The 26,273-nt window shown below is 41.4% G+C and overlaps 1 protein-coding gene across 1 annotated transcript; it reads left to right on the top strand.

Moving 5' to 3' along the window:
• Positions 1-26,273, top strand: LOC124712522 (fatty acid-binding protein-like). The gene is made up of 3 exons (XM_047242833.1): positions 1-151; positions 12,649-12,929; positions 26,164-26,273. Exons 1-3 carry the CDS (start codon positions 73-75, stop codon positions 26,212-26,214), a joined length of 411 nt encoding a protein of 136 aa, XP_047098789.1. The 5' UTR covers positions 1-72; the 3' UTR covers positions 26,215-26,273.

Below are 26,273 nucleotides of genomic sequence, written 5' to 3'. Positions count from 1 at the left end.
GGCCCAGTATAAAAACAGGAGGGCCGCAGTGCATCACGCGTGCGTGTGTTCTTCGCTCCAGCCAGTTCAGCGATGTCTCTCGAAGCGTGCCTCGGACGACAGTACAAGCTCGAGAAGAGCGAAAATTTTGAGGAGTTCCTGAAGGCTTTCGGTGAGTCAGTATAATACAAGTTACGTAACGATAAGCGACGGCAGTAGCTGTTTTTCTGAGTCGCCACAGGGATCGAACTTTTTTTTCCGTCGACGTCATGAATTAACTTTTCTTAATCTTTACTTCTCCATTGACTTTTCTCTGAGCATGACAATAATCTTCTCCTATTGCCTATCCGTCGTCTATGTTGGCAACCATCACAGCTATATCACTTTCACCTGATCGAAAAATCTCCTTGCTCGTGTGTGAAGTCCATGTGCTTAAGTTTCTTAGCCAAGATGTTCCTTTATTGTTCGTTCTCTTTTTCCAGGAATCTTTCATTGAATTCAAGAATGTTCTGCGGCAGTTTATACTTTCTTCCATTCCTCATCACATGGCCTGGATTTTGCAGTTTTCTGAATTTTGTTCTGTCGAGTTTTTCGTTTTCTTTCTACATTTTAAGGACAATGTTGTTGTCGCGTTATCTGTCCATGGCACTCTTAGCATTCTCCTGAAAGCCACATCTCGGGTCATTTGGCCATCGACTTGGTCATTGTCCAGGTCTCAGCTAAGTAGAAAGGGATAGTAAATATGTAACAACGTACAGATCTTAACTTTCTTCCGTAGAGAGATGAGTCATCAGTCACTCCACAAAACGCGACTGACTTTTTCAATAAGGACTAATTTCTTGATATATCATTGATTGTTAGTCTCCGGAAATGTGTGCTTGTTTCCTTGCTCAAAACGTTTTCCGTTAATGTTTATATAACGATTTGGTATGTCTTTCTTGATGATAACCATTAATTTCTACTTATGTCGATTTATAGGCCGTAACGCTCACTATTTTCGCTGATTCGGGATACAAGATGTTGAAGAATGTTAAAGCTATTAGCAAATATTACAGTATCCACACCGTAGCGTATATTATTCAGTTTCTCTCCTTTTAAGACAATTCCTTCGTCGATGTTTTAAAGGGCTTCTTTGAAGATACATTCCGAGTAAATATTAAACATCAGCAGTCACTAAATGCAGCCTTGTCTCATTGAGCCGTTAGTCATTTTCAGGTCCCATGCATGTTTTGCACAATATATCGAAATGATGTGAAACTATTCATATTATGTTCGCAGCACGGATTATTATGTAAATATGTGGAGCAAAAGGAGTTGCCAAGGAAAATATTTTTCACTTTGTTTCAACTTTTGCTTTGCTGTCTGCCAGACATTTTATATCATTGGGTTGCAGCTTTGTACACCCTTTTTTGTACTAAAGACAACCTAGATGTGGAGTAATGAATCTCATTTTTTCTTGTCAAGTTGTAATTATGTACAGTACTGCTGCTTTTCAACTGCAGTGGATTATTTACAACAGACCTCATGAAGGAATAAATCAACTGTGTAGCAGTGGTCAAAATGTCTAACTCCTTATACAGATGCTTGCAACATGATCGTGGAGGAGCACGCATATTATCCTTACAGTACGTTTCCGAAGACTTCCTCTCTTAAAGATGAGCAACCACAGACCATAATTCCATATGGCATTATTCTATGAAGATGCGGAAAATATGCCAACTTACTGATTTGTCTCTCTCCAACACTGTCAATGATTCTAAGTGGAAATGTGGCTGAATTAAGTTGTTTTAGCAGTTCCAAAGTGTGATTTTTTCCAGTTTAGTCTCACAGTTTAAAGCACAAGAAGAATTTAGAAGTTTCGAACATATTTAATTTTTTCTCACCATGTGTTGTACTTACGTAGATGTGCAGAACTGAATGTGTTGCTTCCTTTTAAAATTGAAAGTGAGGCCTTTCGCAGAAACCTGATCAGTGATAGTTTTAAGAACACTATTTGACATTTCTTCCGTTTCTGTGGGCGTATTTATGCTTGGATTGATTACAATACTAGCGTCAGCAAAAAGAGCTAGTCCTGCTTGTTGTATACTAGACGGAAAATCGTTTACATATATGAAGAGCAATAGCGGACCTAAGACTGAACCTCATGCTTAATACGTAACATTTATCATTTTCTACTTTCACAGCAGCATATTCATTCCAGTATAGGTTAATTGTAATCCAAAACCTCCGTACCGCTCTTTTAGCAACGGGGCTATCTTGTAAAGTTCCACTTTATCGCAAGATTTTTATAAATAAAACACACATAGATGTCACAGTAATAATCACAACGAAAAAACAATTTGCTCGTGTAGCTTAACGCTCACCGCTCATAGCTTGCGAGACATGGATGGATCCAGATCAGGATTAAACCTGCTCGGCGGATTAACGATTAGTGGCCTGGTACACTCAACAGCCCGTGTGCTGTTTTAGGGCATTTCCTACGCTCATTTACACAAATACTGGTTTTGTCCCCCAATCTCCATCTCAGAAAATACGACACAGAAACAGTCAGATTCCCAGTTAAACTCTGATTCCACTCCGTAGTAAATGAGCCTAAACAAGTCTTTATTTGCAGTTAGAATGATGTCAGATGTAGGAGATATGAATATAAAAATACTTGCATACTTTGCTTACTTTCATTCAATTATGTCGTACGGGATCATATTCTGGGGTAACTCGTCAAACAGAGGAAAATTTTTTAGTAGGCAAAAGCGTGTAATAATACTCATTTTCGCGTAAATTCAAGAACATCATGTAGAAACCTGTACAAGGAACTCACCATTCTATTCACTGCTTCTCAGTATATTTATTCCTTTATGAAATTTGTTGCAAGTAATATATATCTATTTCTAACCGCTAGCTCAATAGACAGTATCTATGCCAGGAGTAAGAACAATCTACATAAACACCTAAAATCACTTACCTTGGTTAAAAAAGGGTCCAATATTCAGGAACACACGTTTTCTATAAGTTGCCAGCAACCATTAAGAACTTGGTTTCAGATAAAGCACAGTTTAAATAGAGTTTGAAAGATTTTTCGATAGGCACCTCTTTCTACTCTATAGATGAGTTTCTTAACAGGGACTGTTAGACCAGCTGTCTGTCAGATTTCAGTTTTGACAGCACTTGCTCACAACAGTCAAAATTAGGTATTCTATGTATGATTTATTTATTAAAAGTGCATAACTATGTTTCGTTCTGACAGTGTATTAATTCTGTAATTATTAACAGTTCCACTGTACTGTAACGTATTCGCCTATTTCGACAACCTCCTGACAAGTGGTCAGGGTAGTGAGTATTATATTCAAATGTTTTATGTTTATTTATGTTATACTTTCTAACTTGTTCCACACCCGCGGGAATCATCTCATTTTTGGGTCTATGGAACGAAAACTGAATCTAATCTAATCTAACATCTAAGATGATTCTTCAAGGTGTATTTGATTATAGGCCTGGCACAAGTCTATAGTGGTGAAGACCTTGGTTCCCTTAAACTACACCAAACAAGAGTGGAGATTGGGCAATGGTACTGAACGCAAAATTACCTTCTTAGTCAACAAAAGGTCAAATTCTTCGCTGCGGTTTCTTAGCAGTAAATATATGGTCTAGTGACTCCTTGTTGTAAGAGATTCCTTACCTGCTTTACTGTCTTATGCAGCGGACTGGAGGAGAGAGGGGGACGGCAGGAACCTATCAGACTGTTTTCGAATGGGCCCCTCCTCACTCACTTGAATACTTGATCAAGTGGGTAAGTCCTAATCTTTCGGTTATGATATCGGTAAACTTGTTGCACAATGCCTTAATTTCTAAAATACCGAATTGAATAAGTCCTGAGAGAAATCTCCAACAAGGCAATAAGATAGGATACTCTCTCCAGTTACGACCACTAGGTCTATAAAAACAAAACACAGCAAATATCAGAACAGTAATTTAATTTTGTAAGTAACGCCCCTACGCAGAACAACACCATTTACACAACACAGCACCAGCGCAATACAGTCATACAGAGAACCACAAGTTTGCTTAGAATAATAGATTGACCTCGCCGTGTTAAATAACTAACCTTCTTATGACATAACGCCCTTGAACCTAGACCTTACAAAACTGCACAGATTGCAACCACCGAGCAATCGCTATGCAGCCACACAAAGCTTTAAGTAATAGGACGCTTTGTCGTCCCGTTCTAAAGAACTACCCTGCGTCGTGACACGATTGCCTGTGTACGGCTTCCGTTAGTAGTTGCCTGCAGTTAAATAATCAAAACACGCTTGCGCTGCGGGTTAGATACCTTGAGGGTGACCGTAGCAGAAATGTTAATTACCGTCAATCTAATACTTAGATTAAACATCTAACTATAGTGATTCACCGCTACTAAGTTCGGCAAGGGCTAGTATAACTACTTTCGCTAAGGAATACCCGCCACAGAAGATGGAGCAGTTGTACGACACTAGATTTTGAAGTCAAACAAACATAGCGGATGCCGCTCAATAACGACCAAACATCACTCTTCTCTAAACACGATTCCACTCCCGGAATCGTCCGACCCTCCGACAAGATAATTGTGTCTCACAGCAAGCCTTCCACACTACGAGGTTCAAAATGGTTCAAATGGCTCTGAGCACTATGGAACTTAACATCTGTGGTCATCAGTCCCTTAGAACTTAGAACTACTTAAACCTAACTAACCTCAGGACATCATACACATACATGCCCGAGGCAGGATTCGAACCTGCGGCCGTAGCGGTCACGCGGTTCCAGACTGAAGCGCCTAGAACCGCACGGCCACACCGGCCGGCCACTATGAGGTCCGCTGCCTCATAATCCAACCGAAACCAAAAGCATACACTTTGTTGAACTTATTCAAATAATCAGCTACAGAACAATCAGACCGAGAGTGAGCAAAATATCAAGCCTTTTTAGGTAGCAGGTGTTCACAACGCCATAAGACTCGGTTCCACAGGTCAACTACGTGAACACGGCATTAATTCACTCTCGATATCAAGCGGAACCAATTAAACACGAACTAACCTCATTATTCCAATCAGATCTTAGTGTGACAAAAAGAAGCAACACCAAGAAAAATTATACTTCACGGCGTTGTGCCCTCCAGTGCTCGTCTTCGTGTAATTGGTTGTAAACGATAACTGATTCGTGACACGAGTAGATTGCACACGCCACATCCACTCCAAAACCGAACGTGTGACGAATTGCAAACACGTCAACAGGCGCTCGCAACAACAGCACTATTTAGCAACAACGGATTGCACTGACCTGTAACGTCACTGTGGCCTGCCAACTAAACAATCAAATGGCGTTGGTTAAGCATTACACACAAGTAAACCTTTTACCAAATTCCAACTGATAAATAGCAGTCGCGTCTTGGGAAACCAAACCGGCTACTTGTATACGGCCTGCATCAAACTCGAGGTCTCCACCGCAGACCCCTGGACGATGCTGTTATACCCATCACGGCCGGCCAGCCACTGAAATCCTCCTAGTTGGCACTTCATGCCTCGTGATCTCTCCGGACGTCGCAGCGCCGCCCGCTAACACAACACGAAACACTGCTAACGGACAGACGGCGAAAAAGGCAGGGGAATTATTTCAGTCGACGCCTACGTCGCGAATTCAAAGACGCCGAAGTGCCGGCATATCACGTTATATATTCTGATGCCATCGTATTTTTCCTATAATGGTCCGGGTCGACTGGGGTGGAAAAATGTTCAATTGCTGTTTAATCAGATTTGATTTTCCTAACAAAACTCCACATTCAGATACGGCAAAATTTAAACGTTTTGAAACTAAAAAAATGGTTCAAATGGCTCTGAGCACTATGGGACTTAACATCTGAGGTCATCAGTCCCCTGGAACTTAGAATTACTTAAACCAAACTAACCTAAGGACATCACACACATCCATGCCCCAGGCAGGATTCGAACCTGCGACAGTAGCAGTCGCGCGTTTCCAGGCTGAAACGCCTAGAACCGCTCGGTCACCGCGGCCGGCTTTTGAAACTAAACAATACTGTACTGAAATATATTTTCTTAGAACTGGCAATAATAAATTTGAAGAATTACTTAGCTAAACATCTGATACTTCATGGCTGCGATAGAAATGCCAACAGTTAAAATCATTCTTAAAACTAAACAATGCTTTCGCAGTACAAAGCCTCTTTCAATGGGACAACCGTTTAATCACTCAACATCTGACATTCCGTGGCTCAGTTAAAACACACCAGATATAGAACCTCTTTAAACTTGAGCTATTCCTTAAAACTTTAAAGAAAATATTATTAATTTTGAACAGTTGTTTAGCAAATTAAATAACACAACTACTACATTTTCCGCCCTCTGGTGCTATTTCCCTTTCCACTATATATAAGGGCTAGCTGAAAAGTATGCCTCCGAAATTTTTATGTGAAAACTATTAAAGTTTTTTAATAAAACATCATTATTCTTTATATGCACATGTATATCACTCAACATATTCACCCTGACCACGAACACATTTCTCCCAACGAGACCAGTCTGTTGATATCGTTACTACAGAATGTTCGACTTTGTTTACGCAGCCCGAGGCGTCGGAATGTTGCAGATGATGCAGCACTCGTGTGTGGTCTGGAGAACGTCATGAAGAAAGAGAGGATGCTCCATGTATGGACAAACTGTTCAAAATCGAAACTTCATTATGGTACGCTGTTTCTCACGCACCGACATAGTTACATTACATACTACCATGTTACACGCAACAATTACGAACCCTCTAGTGGCAGAGGGCATCAAATATACAGACGTGATGAATAAGGATGTAGAATGTTAATAAAGTTGTTTTTTTTATAAGCTTTAAGAGTTTTCACACACAAAGTTTGGAGGCATTACTCTCCAGCCCTCATATATACCACGACTTAAGAAGATTGTATTTATATGAGAATGAAATGCATATTCAGTTTTATAATGTAAGCATGTCACCGAATTGGACTGTCTCGTACAATCCAACTATCCGGAAACTTTTCTTTCAGAAATTAACGGACGTTTAGGGACCAGTGTGGTGGTGCCCCATCCTGCTGGAATACATCAGGTTGCAGGTGTTCCAGCTGTGGCACAGCAAACTTTTGTAATATGTCCATTTAAACGCCACCGTTGGCGGCAGATTCGATGAAAGAGAATGGAGCACAGATGCAGCTGTGCATCAGTCTGGGCCAAGCGTTGGCCGTGGGACTGTCTCTTTCTGTTTCACGTGTAACATAAGGATGCTGTGAACCCCATATACGAACGTTATGATGGTAAAGTTTGCTGGGTACATGAAACCTTGTCACATCGAAGAAACAAGTCTCTTGTAATAAGTCTTTGTTTGCGTCAATAGTCCGCAGCTCGTGGTCGTGCGGTAGCGTTCTCGCTTCCCACGCCCGGGTTCCCGGGTTCGATTCCCGGCGGGGTCAGGGATTTTCTCTGCCTCGTGATGACTGGGTGTTGTGTGATGTCCTTAGGTTAGTTAGGTTTAACTAGTTCTAAGTTCTAGGGGACTGATGACATCGAGGTTTGTCCGAAGGCTTTAATGCGTAAAGCAGCTGTACCTCATAGATAAATAGCAGTAAGCTCTTATGCAAGACATTGCGCACAGTTGACCGTCTCCTTTCCAACTCACTGGCCGCCGTACGCACAGATTTTGTAGGACTCCTGGCAAACACATGCCATATTTTGTCCACGTTGGCCTCTGAAATAGATGGGCGACCGCCCGCTTTTTATGGACAACACTACCTCTTTCCATAAATGACGTGTGCCAAACATCGTTAGTTGGTCGGGACGGTAGTTGCCTTCCGTACCGTGTTGGAAAGTTTCATTGCAGTTGGGTATCGGGCGTCGTCTGTACGAATCATTCCACACACTAAGCTTTCTCCTGTGGCGTCTGCATTTTATCAGGTTCTGTTTTGCGTCATACTGCGTCACCTGGAAGATAAGGGGACCTTAAGAGTTATGTTACGACATGTCGAAAACTGTTTGTGAATATCTGTTATAGCTTTAAAACTTTAAAGTCTTCAGTTGTAAAGATAATTTCTGGAATTCCTAATTTATGCGCTCCGTTACAAGCTGTTCCTCGCAGACAGAGGGGCTGATGACCACTATGCCTGTATAATTCTGCACTCCGTTGCACACTTTGCGGCAACTCCCTCGACTTTCATCCGTGACATAGTACTTTGGGGAGGTATCATATTGCCATTCTTGGCACAACATAGGCTTAATGAAGCACATAACGCATCAAAAGGCGACACAGATGTTCTAAAGAAGCAGACAACATTGCTTGGCATTTTCCTTTCTTCAAATATAAAAACGGTTCGTATTTTTCCCAAGCTGTTACCAACGGATGAATTGAATGCTTCCAGTGATGTCGTAGGTGCTCGTATTTTCTTTTAAGTAGTGCAGCAGTAGCCTTGCCAGAATCCATTTCACATATGGTTCTCTCACGTACAGAGCTTTTGCCACGGAGATTGAGGAGCACTGTGCAGTGGGTTGTCGCATGCCCGACTGTTTTAACAGCGGATCAGACGCGCGGCTGTACCGCCATGGCTAAACTGTCAGTGGGACAACCGACTTAGTGTCCCAGTACCTTCTAATTTTTAAGAAAATGTTAAGAGTTGCGCACAGAACGATGTAGGAAAATACGCCCAGGTACTTCTAACAACACTCTGACACGGTACGAAAAAGCGTCCATGGACGAGGAGGAAGTCGAGTTTTATGATATCACAACGTGAAATTTCACTTTTCACAGCACTTTGTAGTGTGGAAGACTGGATAAAGCAAATGAGATTTTTGATTCGTGGAGGCGAACGTGGCCAATAAGATGTAAGACCACGTTGTGCATCACAAGCAAAACTTTGGAGACGCCGTGTTGGAAGCCTTTATTTGGTGGGCTAATATCATATAAATATAACCTATTCCAAAGCACCAGAACACTAAGGAGCTTTCGAAAATGGGCCATCACTGGTATGATTTGTTGTAATAAAATTACAGGAAACGTCATATTGATGGTTAAACACCATTCGTATTTCATTGTTTTCGTATTAGGTTAGGTGAGGACAAAGGTGCGTACTTAACACTTTTCTATTTTTCTCTTCCACTTTTCTGGATACATGACACTGAAAATTGTACAAAGTAGACTTTGAATCATACTTAACGCAACACCATTAGCTCAAGATTGCTTCAGTGATTTACAGTAATGTTCACAAAAAACAGAACGCCTTCAACGAGTAGAGTTAAGCCGTTCGTATTCACACTACATCTGTGTTAGTGTGTCCTGCAGAAGTGATTAGCATTTCAGTCACCTTGGTTCAGAACGCACAAGGTCCGCCATGGGCCCTGATGACTTGTTCCATGCGTGATGGCATCAACGCGTACAAGGGGCGAAGGGCTGCCTGTGGTATAGCCATCCATGCCGCATTTATCTTGTTGCAAAGTTCGTCTGTGGTGGTTGACACTGGGTCACAGCACTGCACCATCGTTTCACCCTATACCACACATTTTCAACTGGCGGCAAGTTTTGTGATCTGGCGGGCCACGGGAAAAGGCTGATATCCTGTGACATCAAGAAGGCACGTGTTCAATCAGCAACAGGTGGTAGTGCATTATCTTGCTGGAAAATGGCGTCGGAGGTGTTGTGCAAAAGGGTATGGCTACGGGTCGCAGGATGTCATTCACGCAGGTCACACTGGTCACAGTGTTCTGGAGACGCACCAGCTGTGATTTGTGGCACCAACCCATACCATAAGACTTTGAGTTGACAGTATATATCTTCTGCGGATGCATTCACTGTCATGCCAATTCCCCTGTCTGCGGAAAACCAAAATGCAATCTTCATTTTCAAAGAAACAGAAGCTGGTTTCTTTCTAAAACACTGTCTGATGCCATTCCTGTCTCCAGTGACGTCGTTCCATGCGTCATTGCCGTGTAGCATGTGTCAGCACATTCGTCAAAGGGAGGCGGAGAACCGCACGCCGCGCACCTATCCCATACCGTTGCGCACCTATCCCATACCGTAATAAACACCGGCGGACTGCCACCCCTGATAATCTACGATGTGTTACACTGTGGCGCAGTAACCGATATGTAACAGTTTGCTGTGTCACTGTGGTGCCAACTGCTGCTCAAATTGCTGCTGCAGAGGTAATACGACGCACCATAGCCACATGCTGATTGGTTGGTTGGGGGAAGAGACCAATCAGCGAGTTCATCGGTCTCATCGGATTAGGGAAGGATGGGGAAGGATGTCGGCCGTGCCCTTTCAAAGGAACCATCCCAGCATTTGCCTGGAGCGATTTAGGGAAATCACGGAAAACCTAAATCAGGATGGCCGGACACGGGATTGAACCGTCGTCCTCCCGAATGCGAGTCCAGTGTGCTACCACTGCGCCACCTCGCTCGGTGCCACACGCTGAAGACGATGGTCTTCCCTCACGGCAGTGCCATGTGGCCATTCTGAGCCTTTTCTACTAGCGACTGTACATTCTCGTAACCACCGCTGCCAGCAGTCACGTACATTGGCTAAATTCCTGGAAGTCTTTCTGCAGTATCGCAGAAGGAGCATCCAGTTTTTCGTAGACCTATTACACGACCTCGCCAAATTCAGTGAGGCATTCGTTACTAACGTCCAGCCTCAAAGGTAACTAATGCTCAACATTACAGCGTGTATTTAAGCAAACCTGATTTACGTCCTCTTATGCGAAATCTGAATAGATAACATGTTTCAGATGTAAAAACACACCTACCACATTCCCTTTATGTCGCAAAAAGCATTCTTGGTATTGCTATTTTTTTTACATCAGTATGCTTTTTATGTTATGAGGAATACAGTTGTAAGTTTGTATCACAGTGTTTGCAATGGAAGTTTTAAATGCTGTTGTCGTTGCTGTCTGGACATGAGATCTTTCATTTTGGGTGATACGATGCTTAGGAATATTGGAAGTATAGCATGGAAATGTTTGTTTTAATAGAGCTAACGTAGCAGTTTTACGCACGTCCATGTTCGTAAACGAACTGTGTGGTTTGCAAAGCAGATACAGCTGACTACTGCTAGTGGAGAGCGCTGTGGTCGCAAATTGTGATGCGGAGCACGTTATGATTCATGTGAAGCACTAGCTCATTTTCAGGTGTGCGTGAACCGCGATGTGAACCGCATTCGGCTTGCTGTACGATGAGCAACACGCCCCCTGTAAGAACGACTATGATATACACTCATTCTCATAAATTAAGGATAATACCGATACATGGTAAAACAACGCTGTGTTGAGCGGTTTGCGGGTTTAAATCACCTGGGGGTAGACTATGCGGCGCATTTGATCTGCGGTCGTCGCACGGTGGCGCTGGCAGCAGTCCACATACGCAGAGGTGTGTTGGTGCATGTGAGTACGGTGCAGCGAGTAAATGTGCAGCCGTTTTCAGACGTCCTAAGGGTGACTGTGTGTTGAAAATGGCTCAAATAACACATATTGATGACGTTATGAGAGGTAGAGTACTAGGGCGACTGGAGGCTGGTCGTAGCACAGGCCCTCTGTATGATCTCAAGATTATGGCAACGATTCCAGCAGACAGGAAACGTGTCCAGGCACTGCAGTACGGGACATCCACAGTGTACAACACCACAAGAAGACCGATATCTCACCATCAGTGCCCGCAGACGGCCAAGGAGTACTGCAGATAGCCTTGCTCGGGACCTTACCGCAGCCACTGGAACAATTGTCTCCAACAGTCTACAGACGACTGAACAAACATGGTTTATTCGTCCGGAGACCTGCAAGGTGTATCCCATGACCCCTGGTCACAGGAGAGCCTGTAAAGTCTGGTGTCAAGAACACAGTACATGGTCATAGGAACAGTGGTCCTAGGTTATATTCACGGACGAGTCGAGGTATAGTTTGAACAGTGATTCTCCCTGGGTTTTCATCTGACGTGAACCAGGAACCAAATATCAACCCGTTAATGTCCTTGAAAGAGACCTGTATAGATGTCGTGGTTTGATGGTGTGGGGTGGGATTATGATTGGTGCATGTACACCCCTGCATGTCTTTGACAAAGAATAGTAACAGGTCAGATCGATTGGGACGTCATTTTGCATCAGTATGTCTGACTTTTCAGTGATGCAATGTGTGCCACCTTCCTCCTGATGGATGATTACTCACGGTCCCACCGAGCTGCCATCGTGGAGGAGTACCTTGAAACAGAAGATATCAGGCGAATGAAGGGGCCTGCCTGTTAGGTTAGGTTAGGTTAGGTTAGGCTCCGACAGGCACTCGTGCAAGAATGGGAGGCTATACCCCAGCAGCTGCTCGATCACCTGATCCAGAGTACGCCAATCCGTTGTGCGGCCTGTGTACGTGTGCATACTGATGTCGGGGTACATGCGCAGGAAACAGTGGTGTTTTGTAGCACACGTGTTTCGGAACGGTTTTCTCAACTTATCACCAATACTGTGGACTTACAAATCTGTGGCGTATGTGTTCCCTACGTGCCTATGCTATTACGAGTAGCACCAGTTTTGTGTAGTGCCACGTTGTGTGGCACCAAATTCTGCTGTTATCCATAATTTAGGAGCATGATTGTCGTACTGGACGCGAAGTTAACGGTCAGTGCGATGTTGCAGGTGTGGGCTACCTAATCCGCAAGATGGCGCAGGTGGTGAACCCGTACATCGAACTGAAGCGGGACGGCGACTTGTACACGCTGACGTCCAGCTCGTCGTTCAAACACCGCGAGCTGAAGTTCCGGCTGGGCGAGGAGTTCGAGGAGGAGCGCCACGACGGAGCCCTCGTCAAGGCGGTCATCACGCTGCAGGACGAGAGTACGCTGTTCCACCGCCAGATGGCCGACGACGGCAAGAGCGCCACCGTCACCAGGCACTTCACGCCCGAGCAGGTCACCATTGTGAGTCTCCACATCCCACTCACTACTACCGTTGTATAAAGGCATGGGATAATTAACATTGTCTATTTGAATAGTTGTTCACAATGTATATGCTATAGTACGAAAATCAGTACACCCACAAATGCAGTCAAATGGTATTGCATTTTGATGCTAGTAGTATGGCATATAAAAAGACATCAACGATGTAGGTGGTAGTCCCCCTCTCCCCAGGGCCCCCTTTTTCCTCACCCTTCCTTCTCCCAAAGTGGATTTTCCTCCGTCCCTCCTTTAGTCCCTGCACACCCTCCTCGGCTGTTTTCCTCTTCCGTCCCTTCCCTTCCCAGCCCTCCTTCGGCGCGCCACCCACCTCCTCCCCCTTTCTCTCCCCTCCTCCTCGCCTCCGTCCCCTTCTTCCCATTTCCCTTGACCCCCCCCCCCCCCCCTCACATGCAGATCCTCCCAGGTTTTTATTCGGTATCAGTGTGCTACAATAGTGTTGTGTTTTGGTGCCATTCTACAGTGTCATCTAGTGATGTGTGTTTTAATGAGTGCTCGACTGATAGTTGTCGATGAAGTTCCTTGCTTCTCCGCTCGTAATACGGCTGTTTTACTTGTTCTACGGACTTTTATGACCCGGTCGTACTTTGCCTGGTACCTTTTAATGTAGTGTGTGTGTTTTTATTTTGTGTAACATACTTTTTTAGATTTGTGAGTCACAGCTTTGTATGTCCTATTTGCTTCTGTTCCGCCTTTTTTGTCTCTATATTCCTCCATGTTATCTCCTTTATATTATTTTTTTAAATGTCTTCCTGTCTATTTATGTCTCTTGGTTGAAGAGTAGCGCTTATGTTGCTGCCAGCCCGCCCCTGATGGGGAATGCAAACGACAATGAAGGAAAAAAAAGTAGGTGGTAGTGATTGGAATAAAGATAGAAGGCTCTGCGTGGTGCTGGTGTGTGCGTACGTGCTTTTACTGCAGACAGTAAGCAGATACTATGAGTGACAGTGCGTGTTGAGTACATAAACCACGTTTGTGACACTGACATAAGGAAAATCGTTATCGTGAGACCAAAAAGCAAAAATCAATACGTAAAAGTAAGTGGTTCACTCTAATAGTCGAATCGTCAGGTCGTTGAACTGTCAGTTACTGGTAATTACGTTAGGCTGGGCGCACTGCACGAACAGAACGGAAGACGCGGGCAAAATAAAAACTATCTGAGATAGAGAAATGGTTCCTCTTTCGCAAATCAAGAGCCACAAACAGTTACTCTTCTCACCTTCTTGCTGATTTACAGTTCCTAGTAACTGCCAGAAGTTTACGACAAATTTTGACGTATAACGAACATCTTACATTCAAGAAACGGCTGCAGAAACCCGCTCTAACACCAAAATATATACAGGCTACCTTGTAGTTTGCTGAAAGACATCTGTCATGGACTTCATAATGGGATAAAGTGATATTCAGTGATTAGAAGAAGTATAATTTAGATGGACGGGATGGATAGCGATATTACTAGCATGATCTGAGAACAGAGCATCAGTTAAGAATGAGTAGAAATTGTGATCATAACTGTCCATTTCTTCGCACATGGTCGTCCTTTTTCTACATACCATGTCATATACTTAAGCACTAAACACAAAATAAAATAAATCTTCCATAAGGAGGCACCTTGTCATCTAATGAAGTCTCTCCAATTATTACATATTGCTTCTTTCGATTGGAGTCATCTGGAGTGAAACTCCAGTCGAGGGTCATTTGATACTGGTACTGCTACTGCCAGTTTTCCCTTGGTCCGTCATTGACACTGGGCAGATCAACAACATTCTCTCCACTCCACAGCAGATAGATCAATCAGCATTTTAGCATGCAATAGAAGACATTAACACCGATTAGTTACAGGTCATACTACGTTAAACTTGAAAAGAATTGCAACTTTGTTTAATCACTCATTTCTCTTGTCTTAATATTAATTCAACATTACTCCAACGTTGCTCCCTATTTCACTACTACGAAGCTTGCAAGTCTTTTCTAACCGATAATGAGTCTGAATTCGCCAGATGCGACTTTGACAGTTTCTCTCTCTAACAATGTCTTTCTCTCTCTCCCTCCTCCTTTTTCTTTTTTTTTTTTTTTTTTTGCCTTGGGTAGCCGACCAGCTGTGGGTGATCCTTTCGCCTCCAGCCTGCAAACAATCCACTTCCATTAGTGTTCCTCAGCTCCATATATACTGTCTTCGTTATTGTCATTACAGACTTTCTACATTTAACATGCACATCTTATTGTGTGTTTTATTGCAACTGTTACAATACAGACATTGCTTTATTTTTTTTCTTTTAGAATGCCAAGATTCTACAGTCGCCTGATAGATTTTCTTGTAAGAGCATTGTTCCTTCTTATAATTGCTGCTCCTTTGATTTGGGTTCTTGTCACTATGATCATTAAATTCTGCATGCACCCCTCTCAGTGGTGTCTCTGCAAAAATAACAGCTCCTATGGTGGTACTTTATTGTTGATCGGTAAACCAATTTCTCACGTCTTTGATTTATCATATTTGTTCTAACTTGAAATGCTTATTTTTTCCATGTGATAAAAATGATATTAACTGTTAATAATCCTTAAGTACTATACACATTCATGTCATAGTCATTCATTATACTTACCAGCTTACTTGTCGCCTACTATTGTTCCCTCTCTATCAATACTGTTAGCGGAGAAGTTACTTAACCTCTACTCAATAATATCTTAATTTTCCTTCTAGTGGCAGAATATTCGTTGCCCACTGAATATACTTTGCATCAAATATCTACTATAATGCAGTACACTGATTGTCACTTACATTCAATAGTCTCCTCTACATCTTGATAATATGAGCTGTTTGCTAATGATGGTGACAAATTCGACTGAATGACTTACCTTATACTTTAGTTTGGAAATTTATTATCTTATTTTGTTAATCCTCTCGTCATACTCGTCGGTGCTATCTGATGAAGATGTTTGTATATTGATTTCTGGAGTATGTTTATCTATAATTCTCTGTCCATATACTTATCATTGTTTACCACAATATATTAATCTTTTAATCATAACATGTTAAGACATTTGTGCACCATTTGTCATTAATCTCATCCACTCTATATTTTTTTCTTTGCTTCTCTTCTAATTACCTTAATACTCCGTCTGATACTTCTTCTGTTGACTGTCTTATCACAGTATGACTCGTTTTATTTCAGCTTTATGTATATTGTTCAGTATTCACATTGCTTTCTGGTGTCGCTTTTTCTTAGTTTCATAGAGAGATAGATGGATAAAGATTAGCTTTATGCTTGAACGATTGACAGAATACATGGAGATTTCTTGCTCATACACAAAACACAAGGTAAGAAATATGAACCCGTTACTAAGGTCCTTTTGGTCATCATCTAAATATCTTGATAAGACGACTAAGGTCTTACTGTTAACTACGCTACTAGTTTTTTAATTCCCTAATGTTGTGGACCCCTTTATTCTGATTTCTTTAACTGTTGTATCTCTCCACCTTTGGGCGAGCAGTCTGAGTGAATTTATAGGGTTCATCGTATATCTCATAAAAATTTATATTGGCATTGATTTCTGAAGATTTGTGTCTCGTCTCAACTAGCATTACATCATCTAGGCTGAACATTTCCGATCCAATCCTTTTCCAGTTATTTAAGTTTCTTTGCTCTGCCTTGTCTTTTATTCCTTAGAGCGCAGTATTCATTTCTTATCGACTGTGATATTGTTATTTGGAGTGAATCACAGTGACTTTGTGATTAAGTTTGTAGCTTTCTTGCTGGTTCACAATTCCACAGGAGATATTCCTGTAGTCGCATAGGTTAACTCATTCACCACCACTTCGAATTATATGATGCATCCATACCACCTGAAATAATTTTTTTTTTTTTTTTTTTTTAAGAATTAAATCTCCCATAATTGTTCTGGAAGGATTAGAAGGATGATGTTTTCGTCGTGCGGCCATAATAAAGTCGGAAACCTTTTCAAATGATTCACCTAAGTACAAATGACAACTTTACCAATGCACTACCCTTTTGTACCTTGTGTACGCGATACTTACACCATCGGACGACGGTTCAATCCCGCGTCCGGCCATCCTGATTTAGGTTTTCCGTGATTTCCCTAAATCGCTCCAGGCAAATGCCGGGATGGTTTCTTTCAAAGGGCACGGCCGACTTCCTTCCCCGTCCTTCCCTAATCCTATGAGACCGATGACCTCGCTGTCTGGTCTCCTTCCCCAAAACTAACCAACTTACACCATCTGTATATGTACATATCGCTATCCCATGACTTTCTTCACCAAAGTGTAGATTACAAGCCAGCCGGTGTGGCCGTGCGTTTCTAGGAGCTTCAGTCTGGAACCGCGTGACCGCTACGGTCGTAGGTTCGAATCCTGCCTCGGGCATGGATGTGTGTGATGTCCTTAGGTTAGTTTAAGTAGTTCTAAGTTCTAGTGGACTGATGACAATAGATGCTAAGTCCCATAGTGCTCAGAGCCATTTGAAACATTTTTTTGTAGCTTACAGCAAGTCTCACGCAGCGAGATGTCTATTTTCTTAATCTACATTTACATCTATATCCGTACTCCACAAGCCACCTAACGGTGTGTGGCGGAGGGTACCTTGAGTACATCTATCGGTTCTCCCTTCTATTCCAGTCTCGTATTGTTCGTGGAAAGAAGGATTGTCGGTATGCTTCTGTGTGGGCTCTAATCTCTCTGATTTTATCCTCATGGTCTCTTCGCGAGATATACGTAGGAGGGAGCAATACACTGCTTGACTCTTCGGTGAGGGTATGTTCTCGAAACTTCAACAAAAGCCCGTACCGAGCTACTGAGCGTCTCTCCTGCAGAGTCTTCCGCTGGAGTTTATCTATCATCTCCGTAACGCTTTCGAGATTACTAAATGATCCTGTAACGAAGCGCGCTGCTCTCCGTTGGATCTTCTCTATCGACCCTATCTGGTACGGATCCCAAACTGCTGAGCAGTATTCAAGCAGTGGGCGAACAAGCGTACTGTAACGTACTTCCTTTGTTTTTGGATTACATTTCCTTAGGATTCTTCCAATGAATCGCAGTCCGGCATCTGCTTTACCAACGATCAACTTTATATGATTATTCCATTTTAAATCACTCCTAATGCGTACTTCCAGATAATTTATGGAATTAACTACTTCCAGTTGCTGACCTGCTATATTGTAGCTAAATGATAAGGGATCTATCTTTCTATGTATTCGCAGCACATTACACTTGTCTACATTGAGATTCAATTGACATTCCCTGCACCATGCGTCAATTCGCTGCAGATCCTCCTGCATTTCAGTACAATTTTCCAATGTTACAACCTCTCGATATACTATAACGTCATCCGCAAAAAGCCTCACTGAACTTCCGATGTCATCCACAAGGTCATTTATGTATATTGTGAATAGCAACGGTCCTACGACACTCCCCTGCGGCACACCTGAAATCACTCTTACTTCGGAAGGCTTCTCTCCATTGAGAATGACTCCGCTGCAAGAAGGGGGGCAAGTTCCTTCGCGTACTCTGTGTAAAATCGAACTGGTATCCGATCGGGTCCAGTGGCCTTTCCACTTTTGAGCGATTTTAATTGTTTCTCTATCCTTCTATCGTCTATTTCGATATCTACCATATCTGTGCGACAATCTAGAGAAGGAACTACAGTGCAGTCTTCCTCTGTGAAACAGCTTTGGAAAAAGACATTTAGTATTTCGGCCTTTAGTCTGTCATCCTCTGTTTCAATACCATTTTGGTCACAGAGTGTCTGGACATTTTGTTTTGATCCACCTACCGCTATGACATAAGACCAAAATTTCTTAGGATTTTCTGCCAAGTCAGTACATAGAACTTTACTTTCGAATTCATTGAACGCCTCTCGCATAGCTCTCCTCACACTACATTTCGCTTCGCGTAATTTTTGTTTGTCTGCAAGGCTTTGGCTGTGGTTATGTTTGCTGTGAAGTTCCCTTTGCTTCCGCAGCAGTTTTCCAACTCGGTTGTTGTACCACGGTGGCTCTTTTCCGTCTCTTACGATCTTGCTTGGCACATACTCATCTAACGCATATTGTGCGATGGTTTTGAACTTTGTCCACTGATCCTCAACACTATCTGTACTTGAGACAAAACTTTTGTGTTGAGCCATCAGGTACTCTGTAATCTGCTTTTTGTCACTTTTGCTAAACAGAAAAATCTTCCTACCTTTTTTTATATTTCTATTTACGGCTGAAATCATCGATGCAGTAACCGCTTTATGATCGCTGATTCCCTGTGCTGCGTTAACTGTTTCAAATAGTTCGGGTCTGTTTGTCACCAGAGGGTCTAATATGTTATCGCCACGAGTCGGTTCTCTGTTTAACTGCTCAAAGTAATTTTCAGATAAAGCGCTTGAAAAAATTTTGCTGGATTCTTTGTCCCTGCCACCCGTTATGAACGTTTGAGTGTCCCAGTCTACATCCGGCAAATTCAAATCTCCACTCGGAACTATAACATGGTGGGGAAATCTACTCGAAACATTTTGCAAATTATCCTTCAGGTGCTCAGCCACAACAGCTACTGAGCCAGGAGGCCTATAGAGACATCCAATTACCATGCCTGAGCCTGCTTTAACCGTGACCTTCACCCAAATTATTTCACATTTAGGATCTCCGTCAATTTACTTCGATACTATTGTACTTCTTATCGCTATAAACACGCCTCCCCCTTCACTGTCCAGCCTGTCTCTGCAGTATACATTCCAATCTGAGTTTTGGATTTCATTACTGTTTAATAACGAAACAACTGAACTGTATCGTCTTCATTTCCCGTGACAAATGAGTATAGGCATCTTGCACAATACATTTTAGCAAAGACATTGTTTTATTAACTTTAATCGTGATCACTATACCTAACGAGGTCGTTATGCCCAAGGGCGCCGCCAGACAAGAAAATAGTAAACGAAATAAGCGAAAGACAAAGAGTGGAGGGAAGTACATTGTATTGAATGATGCACTACACTTATAAGTGACACAAGCACATGACACTATTTTTCAACACAGTCACCAGGTCTCTTGCAACAACGGTCGGAGCATATCCTGGTGAATGTGTGTGCAGTCTGGGTGTTTCGCCTGCAACTGTCGTTCTATCCAGTATACGTCAACTAGCGGTGCTTTACGACAAATGGAGAGATGGGGCTGTGAATTCTAAAAGAGACTGAAAACAAACTGCTGCGTCGCGTAACAGGTTGAAAAGGGGGAAAAATACGAACTAACAAAAGTGAAATGTACTTTGGTGGAACACATAGTAAAGTGACTGCATAGAATATGCCACAAAAAGAGCTCTTTGATGGATTCAAAAAAATGAACAAATAATATTATTGAATACATGTGGATGACATTAAGAAACTTTAGGACATATCACCAATTAGTTGTGTAATTTATACCACCTTTCTTGGGAGACAGAGAAGCACTGTTTTAATCGGTGACAGCGACCATTTCCCTCACTCGCGAGTTGATTAGGATGAAAGGGTAAAGCATAGAGTCTGATTTTGACATTTTTGGCCATCGAAATGATGTCTTTTTACACTGATCTGTGTTGTCATTTAGCTACTTAATGTATTACTGGTTTCCTTACTATTAAGATGATTAAGGACATCAATTAGTTTAAGATTAGGCTGTTCTTCACAAATGATGATTCGTTCCACTGCGTTCATTAGAGATTATAATCGCCTTGATAATGGGAATTATGAATTGGAGGCTTAACCTCCCAGAAACTCACAGTATGCTTAGATGAGGACATGAACTACAAGTGGGGAAGGACCAAAGATTAATTTTCTATGATATGATACAAGGGATAGTATCAAAGAGACACTGATGAAGGAGGATGAGAGAAGTTGCTGAAGCATTTCAATCTCAAATTAGTATAAAGCTGTATCATTTAAAGGTCAGCCATGGTGGATTCAGGATCCAAAACAAGTACCATAGCATAAAACGTTCATTTAGGACTAAGGTAAGTAATGAGATCCTGTAGTTACAGGTACAAGGAATAAGAACAGTCACAGCATGTGGAGATAAAAGTAAGATTCTGTTATCCTTTGGGAGAACTATACAGTTAATGCAATGGTAGTACCCAGACCAAGTATGAACTGGTTGATAAGTGAGCAACTCAGATAAAATAGATTTTGCCAGAGGTAAAATCACTGTAAATGGGAATAAAATAATAAATTCATGGAGAAGGTATGAAATGCCTGCAGAGAAGAATGCAGAGATGAAAGTAAAGATAATGTGGGAACGTTTGTTGTGGGATGTACAAGAAAGATAGTTCGAATCGATGATAAAAGATATACTTGTGCATTCAGATAATGGAATACATGCTGAGATTAACAATAAGATACATCAAAGGGTTACAGAAATAAAAGAGTTGACTGCTACTGAGGCAAATAAGTTAACCATGTTTGATGGAAAACATTGTGCATAAATCTAAGGTTATACCACATGATGCCTTTAGAATGTGACCACATCCTGTCCCAGTATGGACAAGAGAAGTACTTGATAAAGAAATGATTGACTGAGAGGTTATGGAATTAGTTATTCTAGTAGTGGTTTTGAAACGAGACGTATCGGTATGAACTGCGCTAGATGCAGGTGCTATCAGTAAGATCATAGTGCCGCAAATGGCTCGCTCAGAGTCTCAAGCGAAACTTGTATAGAAATTTAATGATACAAGAGTAATGTGCAGCATTGATTTAACATATAACTTTGGCAAGTGCCCTTAGATGAGGTATGCGGGAAATACACAGCCTTTGTCAGGGGAGGGGGGAAGGATGAAGATTCCACTCCCATTTGGCCTGAAAATATCGACTGCAGCATTTATTTCAAAGTTAGACACAGTGTTGGGTGAGGATTCACTGGTGAAGGCAATGTTCTATGCAAACAACATATTAATAGCCACAAGAATTTGGAATGAAGATCATCAAGTATTAAAAGAATGCTTAGTGACATCTAAAGACAAGAGCATTACACTAAATTCGTAAAAATCAAAATTGGTAAGAAAGGAAATAAAATTTCTAGGATATATTACTTGAGCTTCTGAAATAAGAGCAGATCCTCAGAAAATGGAAGCTATTATGGACTTTCTTGGTCCCAAGAATAGAAAGTAAATAAAATGTTTCCTAGGCCTTTGTCTATTTTATCGCAAATTTGTTATAAATCAGGTAATGATTGCCAAAAAACTGCTGGACGTAACGAAGAACAGTGTGTTTCGAATGTGGACAGGTGAATGCAGGAAAGAAACAGCGCAAATTAAGGAAGAATTATGTAGATCAGTCATATTGTCACACTTGATGTGTCACAGAGATTTTGATTAGGTGCAGATGTGTCCGAATATTTCTGCAATATTATTTGAGGTTATAGGGTAAGAAAGAAAGGCAGTCAGTATTGCTAGCAGAATTCTAAACAAATGGAAAAGAAATTACTCTGTGACAGAGAAAGAAGCTTTGGTTATGGAACAGGCTTTCAAAAAAATTTGATATTAACTTATGGATAGAAAATTTTCGTATACACCAGCCATAGAGCATTACCGTTCTGGTCAGACAGCAATTTAAGAAGTGGGAAACTGTAAAGATGGTTATTAGTGCCATAGGAATATGATATCCAAGTTATTTGTGTGCCGGGTTCAGAAACTATTGTAGCCGCGGATCTGTCTAGGTTGCTACTTGGCATGAATGTCGTTACAGTACTTGAAACCAAACCACAAGAGATGAAGATTTTACACATAAAAGGAGGAAGTTTGGGGACCATGTCACAAAGGTTAGTCAAAACATGCACAAAGAGCAAAATTCAGAAGAAACACTAATCTAGTGGAATAATTATGGGAAGTAAAAGTAAGGAAATGTTACTTAGTACATTTTGTATCAAAAGATTGATCCTGATTCGAGTGACTGTAAGTTTGATTAGCTGGAAAATGAGGCAGACAAATTAATTTTATATATTTATTTAAGTTATGGACATTTTGGGATAAAGAAATGCACCAAAGACCTCAGGGAATTCTTAATATTTAACAATGTGGAGAAAAGACTGAGAAAATTGTTGGAAGCATATGAGCACCAAAAAAAAACTAAGGTCTCCAATCGATATAAAGAAGGAGAGATCTATCCATTCATTCCTGATAATGTTTCAGATAAAACCACAGTGCACATCTACGCCCCTCTTGCAATAACACAAGGGTGTATGCCATGAGCGTCTCACTGTCACTGGCAGCCTACAAATACTACACTACATAAATAACTGTATGATGCTGATGTTGACTGTAATGTGGCGGCTACAAGTGTTACCTAGCGGTAGCTCTTCTGTGGTCCTGCCACATGCCATGATACAAAGTTTGATTTTGCATTAACCACTGTTGACATTCATGGTGTCAGAACTGGGTCACTATCGGTATTATTAGAGACGGCAAAGATAGTATTTCAACAATTGTGTCTTCAAAACTTATTCCACCTCATGCTGTTGTTGCACATAAAATCTTAATATTAAAAGAAGCTGTGTGGACGTATTCTGGTAAAGCTACTGGGGGTGTTTCTGTGGATAAACCACTGTGTGTTAGAATGGTATGTATGTATAAATTAAATCCTGACAACATGTGATGTATTTGGATAAAAGCATATGGAGGTGTACTTAAATTTAAAGTGATGGATGACTGTAGTTTTAGATGTTGGTTCAAAATTTGTAGCACTGTACCCCTCGAGAAAAAGCTCAAGGAGAGCATTAGCGAATAATTTAAAAAACGTTTACGTTATTCGTTCAAGCAAACTAGTACACAATATAAGTGATAATTGACCGCAGTTCCACTCCAAAATTCGGAAAGCAACGTTGGAGAAACTGAGAATAATTTATTTTAATAAATTACACAGGGTGTTCAAAACACTGCTTCGAATCTGTTTGTGGAGCCAGTTTTGCCCGAGGGCAGTGAGACATGACTGTTTCATCTCCCGAGCAATCCTGTTGGTCTGAAAGAAAATTATTACGAATGCTTGGAATTGTTCATTTGCCACTGACTCTGTCTGCAGTAGTGTAGTAGTGCAGTTAATCCTTCGAATCTGGTGGTGAAGTTCCTCACGAAAATTAATTCTCGAGGTCTGAACACTTAAACAGGGAGAACAAGGACCGTTGTGAGGTCAGATAAACTTACGTTTTACCTTTTATAATGCTGGTACACAAGTGCTGCACACTGAGGTGCTGAAAGTCATGGGATACCTTCTAACATTGGTGTCACCTTCTTTTGTCAGGCGTTGTCCCCCCCCCCCCCCCGCCCCCTCCTCCCGCAGGACTTTTTTATTAATCACACAATTCTGATACACTTCTAGAGTTGAATCGACAACCATCCCTTCTATGTGATTTATTAAGTTCTTTGTGTCACCCATAAAATTCTGTTCTGTGCCATGACACATCTCGAAGGTGACCCAGTGATTTATATCGAAAATAACAATTTTAGAGAGTGTTGCACACGCCCCTTTCCTCTCGCGGCGTCCAACCCTCCCCCCCTCCCCCCTGGATAAATTCCCGCGGAGTTACATGCTTCTGATTCTTTCTTATGCTGCCAAATCAGTCGTTATCTTTTGCTACCCGAAATACAAAACTTCCTCAACTCAGTAATATGTATAGTCTTATTTGATGTTAGCATTATTAAAGCTGATTTACGTCTTCTTTTCAGAATTGCTTTATTGAGTTCTTCGATCAGTCGTTAAATTTTTTTCTACCAAGCGCAAACTGTACGACGTCAAGAACAGATAGACAGTGGTTTAGGTATGGTTTTGTGTTGACACGTATCCTACTTTCCTAATTAGAGGGTCTGATGTTTTCCTATACAGGAGCTGAGAATAACTTTTTGTGGTACGCTCTTTCCTTGCCTAAATGCGCTTCCAGTTTTGCTGATAGGATGGCAATTCTTTATGTAATCTTTCTGTCTCCCTTCATGAAGCGGAACTATTTTAGCTCTGTTCCAAGTGTGGAGAATTGTCTTCTTTTGCAAACATTCTGTAAATAACCTTAGATTACTATGCCTCGGCCTTTAACCATTTGTATAGAAATACCATCATGTCCCGTCGGAATTCCTTTTCGTAACTCGAACAGCTTTATATAAAACACTAGCGACACGCGCGGGTTCGTGCAGCAACACGAACTATCCAAGATAAGACGACTTGTTTGTAGTATGTATAGACTTACACCAACCCTCCTTGTCAATCAGTCTATCAATTAATGAAAAACCACATCAAAATCCCTACAGTAGATGCTAAGATTTAGCGTAACACACAGACAGAAAAATCTGGCGTTGGACTTCAGTTTGTGACATGCATCCCCACAGGTTAAGTCGTGTAATACCTGCTATATTGCGAACGTTTGAAGCTAACTAAACGAGATTTGCGGCTAATAACAGTACGCAGAGGGGCACGTAATTATGTTGTGTGGTTAATACTTTTAACACGCTTGTCAGCACAGTTCCAACTGGTTTAAATCGGTAGATGTGCACAAATCCTTTCTCATATTCATACTTACCATAGGTGCTGAAATAAAATAACCCTTTTACATCATGAAAGGGTACAGAGTATATCTTTTATCCACCTCATACGAACAGTAACAGCATTTTCCAGCTTTGGTCTTTTATCCACCTCATACGAACAGTAACAGCATTTTCCAGCTTTGGTACTGCATCAGAAAAAATCAGATGTCGCAAAACATTGAAATAGTCTTTTAAAAAAATGATAGATAGTATTGATATCAAGGACTATCCTGTGTGACGAGAAAAGTGAAAGTGAAAACTGGCATTCCTCGTTTGTGGTTGCTGGACTCCTCACAACTTTATGAAAAATAGCAAAAACATTTATTTTCGGAAACAGCACAATTTTCGAGTGTCAGTATTATCAAACACAAGACTTTTAATTAATTATTTTCTCACACCAACGGTGTGAGGGTCCAGGACGCTTGTCCACAGAAGGAATTGTGTAAATGTAGTGTCTTCCTCTTCATCAAACTCGAAAAACTTTGGAAATAAATTGAGTCTCTCTCATGTGTCTTATTTTTCTTTCTGTGCATATGAAGGGAAAAAAAAGAACTGTAAAAATGTGAGATTGTTAATACCGTGTTCCATATACCTAAAGCCAATTCGTGTATGTCCTCTAAGCAGTTTCGTATTTCTTTTACATTGATTAATTTTTAATAATAACCTCTGTTTCAGACTATGCAGCTCAATGATGTTATATGCAAGAAAATATACAAGGCAGTCTAGAAACGCAAAGGTTGCCCTGGAGAACGGTGGGATCATATTTTCTGCAAACAGCACATTTG

The sequence above is a fragment of the Schistocerca piceifrons genome, chromosome 8, assembly GCF_021461385.2.
Source record: "Schistocerca piceifrons isolate TAMUIC-IGC-003096 chromosome 8, iqSchPice1.1, whole genome shotgun sequence".
NCBI classification, from domain to species: Eukaryota; Metazoa; Arthropoda; class Insecta; order Orthoptera; family Acrididae; genus Schistocerca; species Schistocerca piceifrons.
The sequence above is the reverse complement of the archived record's forward strand: the minus strand, read 5'-3'. Positions and strand labels throughout refer to the sequence as shown.

What these genes read in the sequence shown, in the direction of transcription:
- LOC124712522 (XM_047242833.1), top strand. Translation starts at nt 73, where the DNA reads ATGTCTCTCGAAGCGTGCCTCGGACGACAGTACAAGCTCGAGAAGAGC. An exon ending in GGAGTTCCTGAAGGCTTTCG is followed by an intron (nt 152 to 12,648) that starts GTGAGTCAGTAT and finishes GCGATGTTGCAG; the next exon opens with GTGTGGGCTACCTAATCCGC. An exon ending in CGCCCGAGCAGGTCACCATT is followed by an intron (nt 12,930 to 26,163) that starts GTGAGTCTCCAC and finishes CCTCTGTTTCAG; the next exon opens with ACTATGCAGCTCAATGATGT.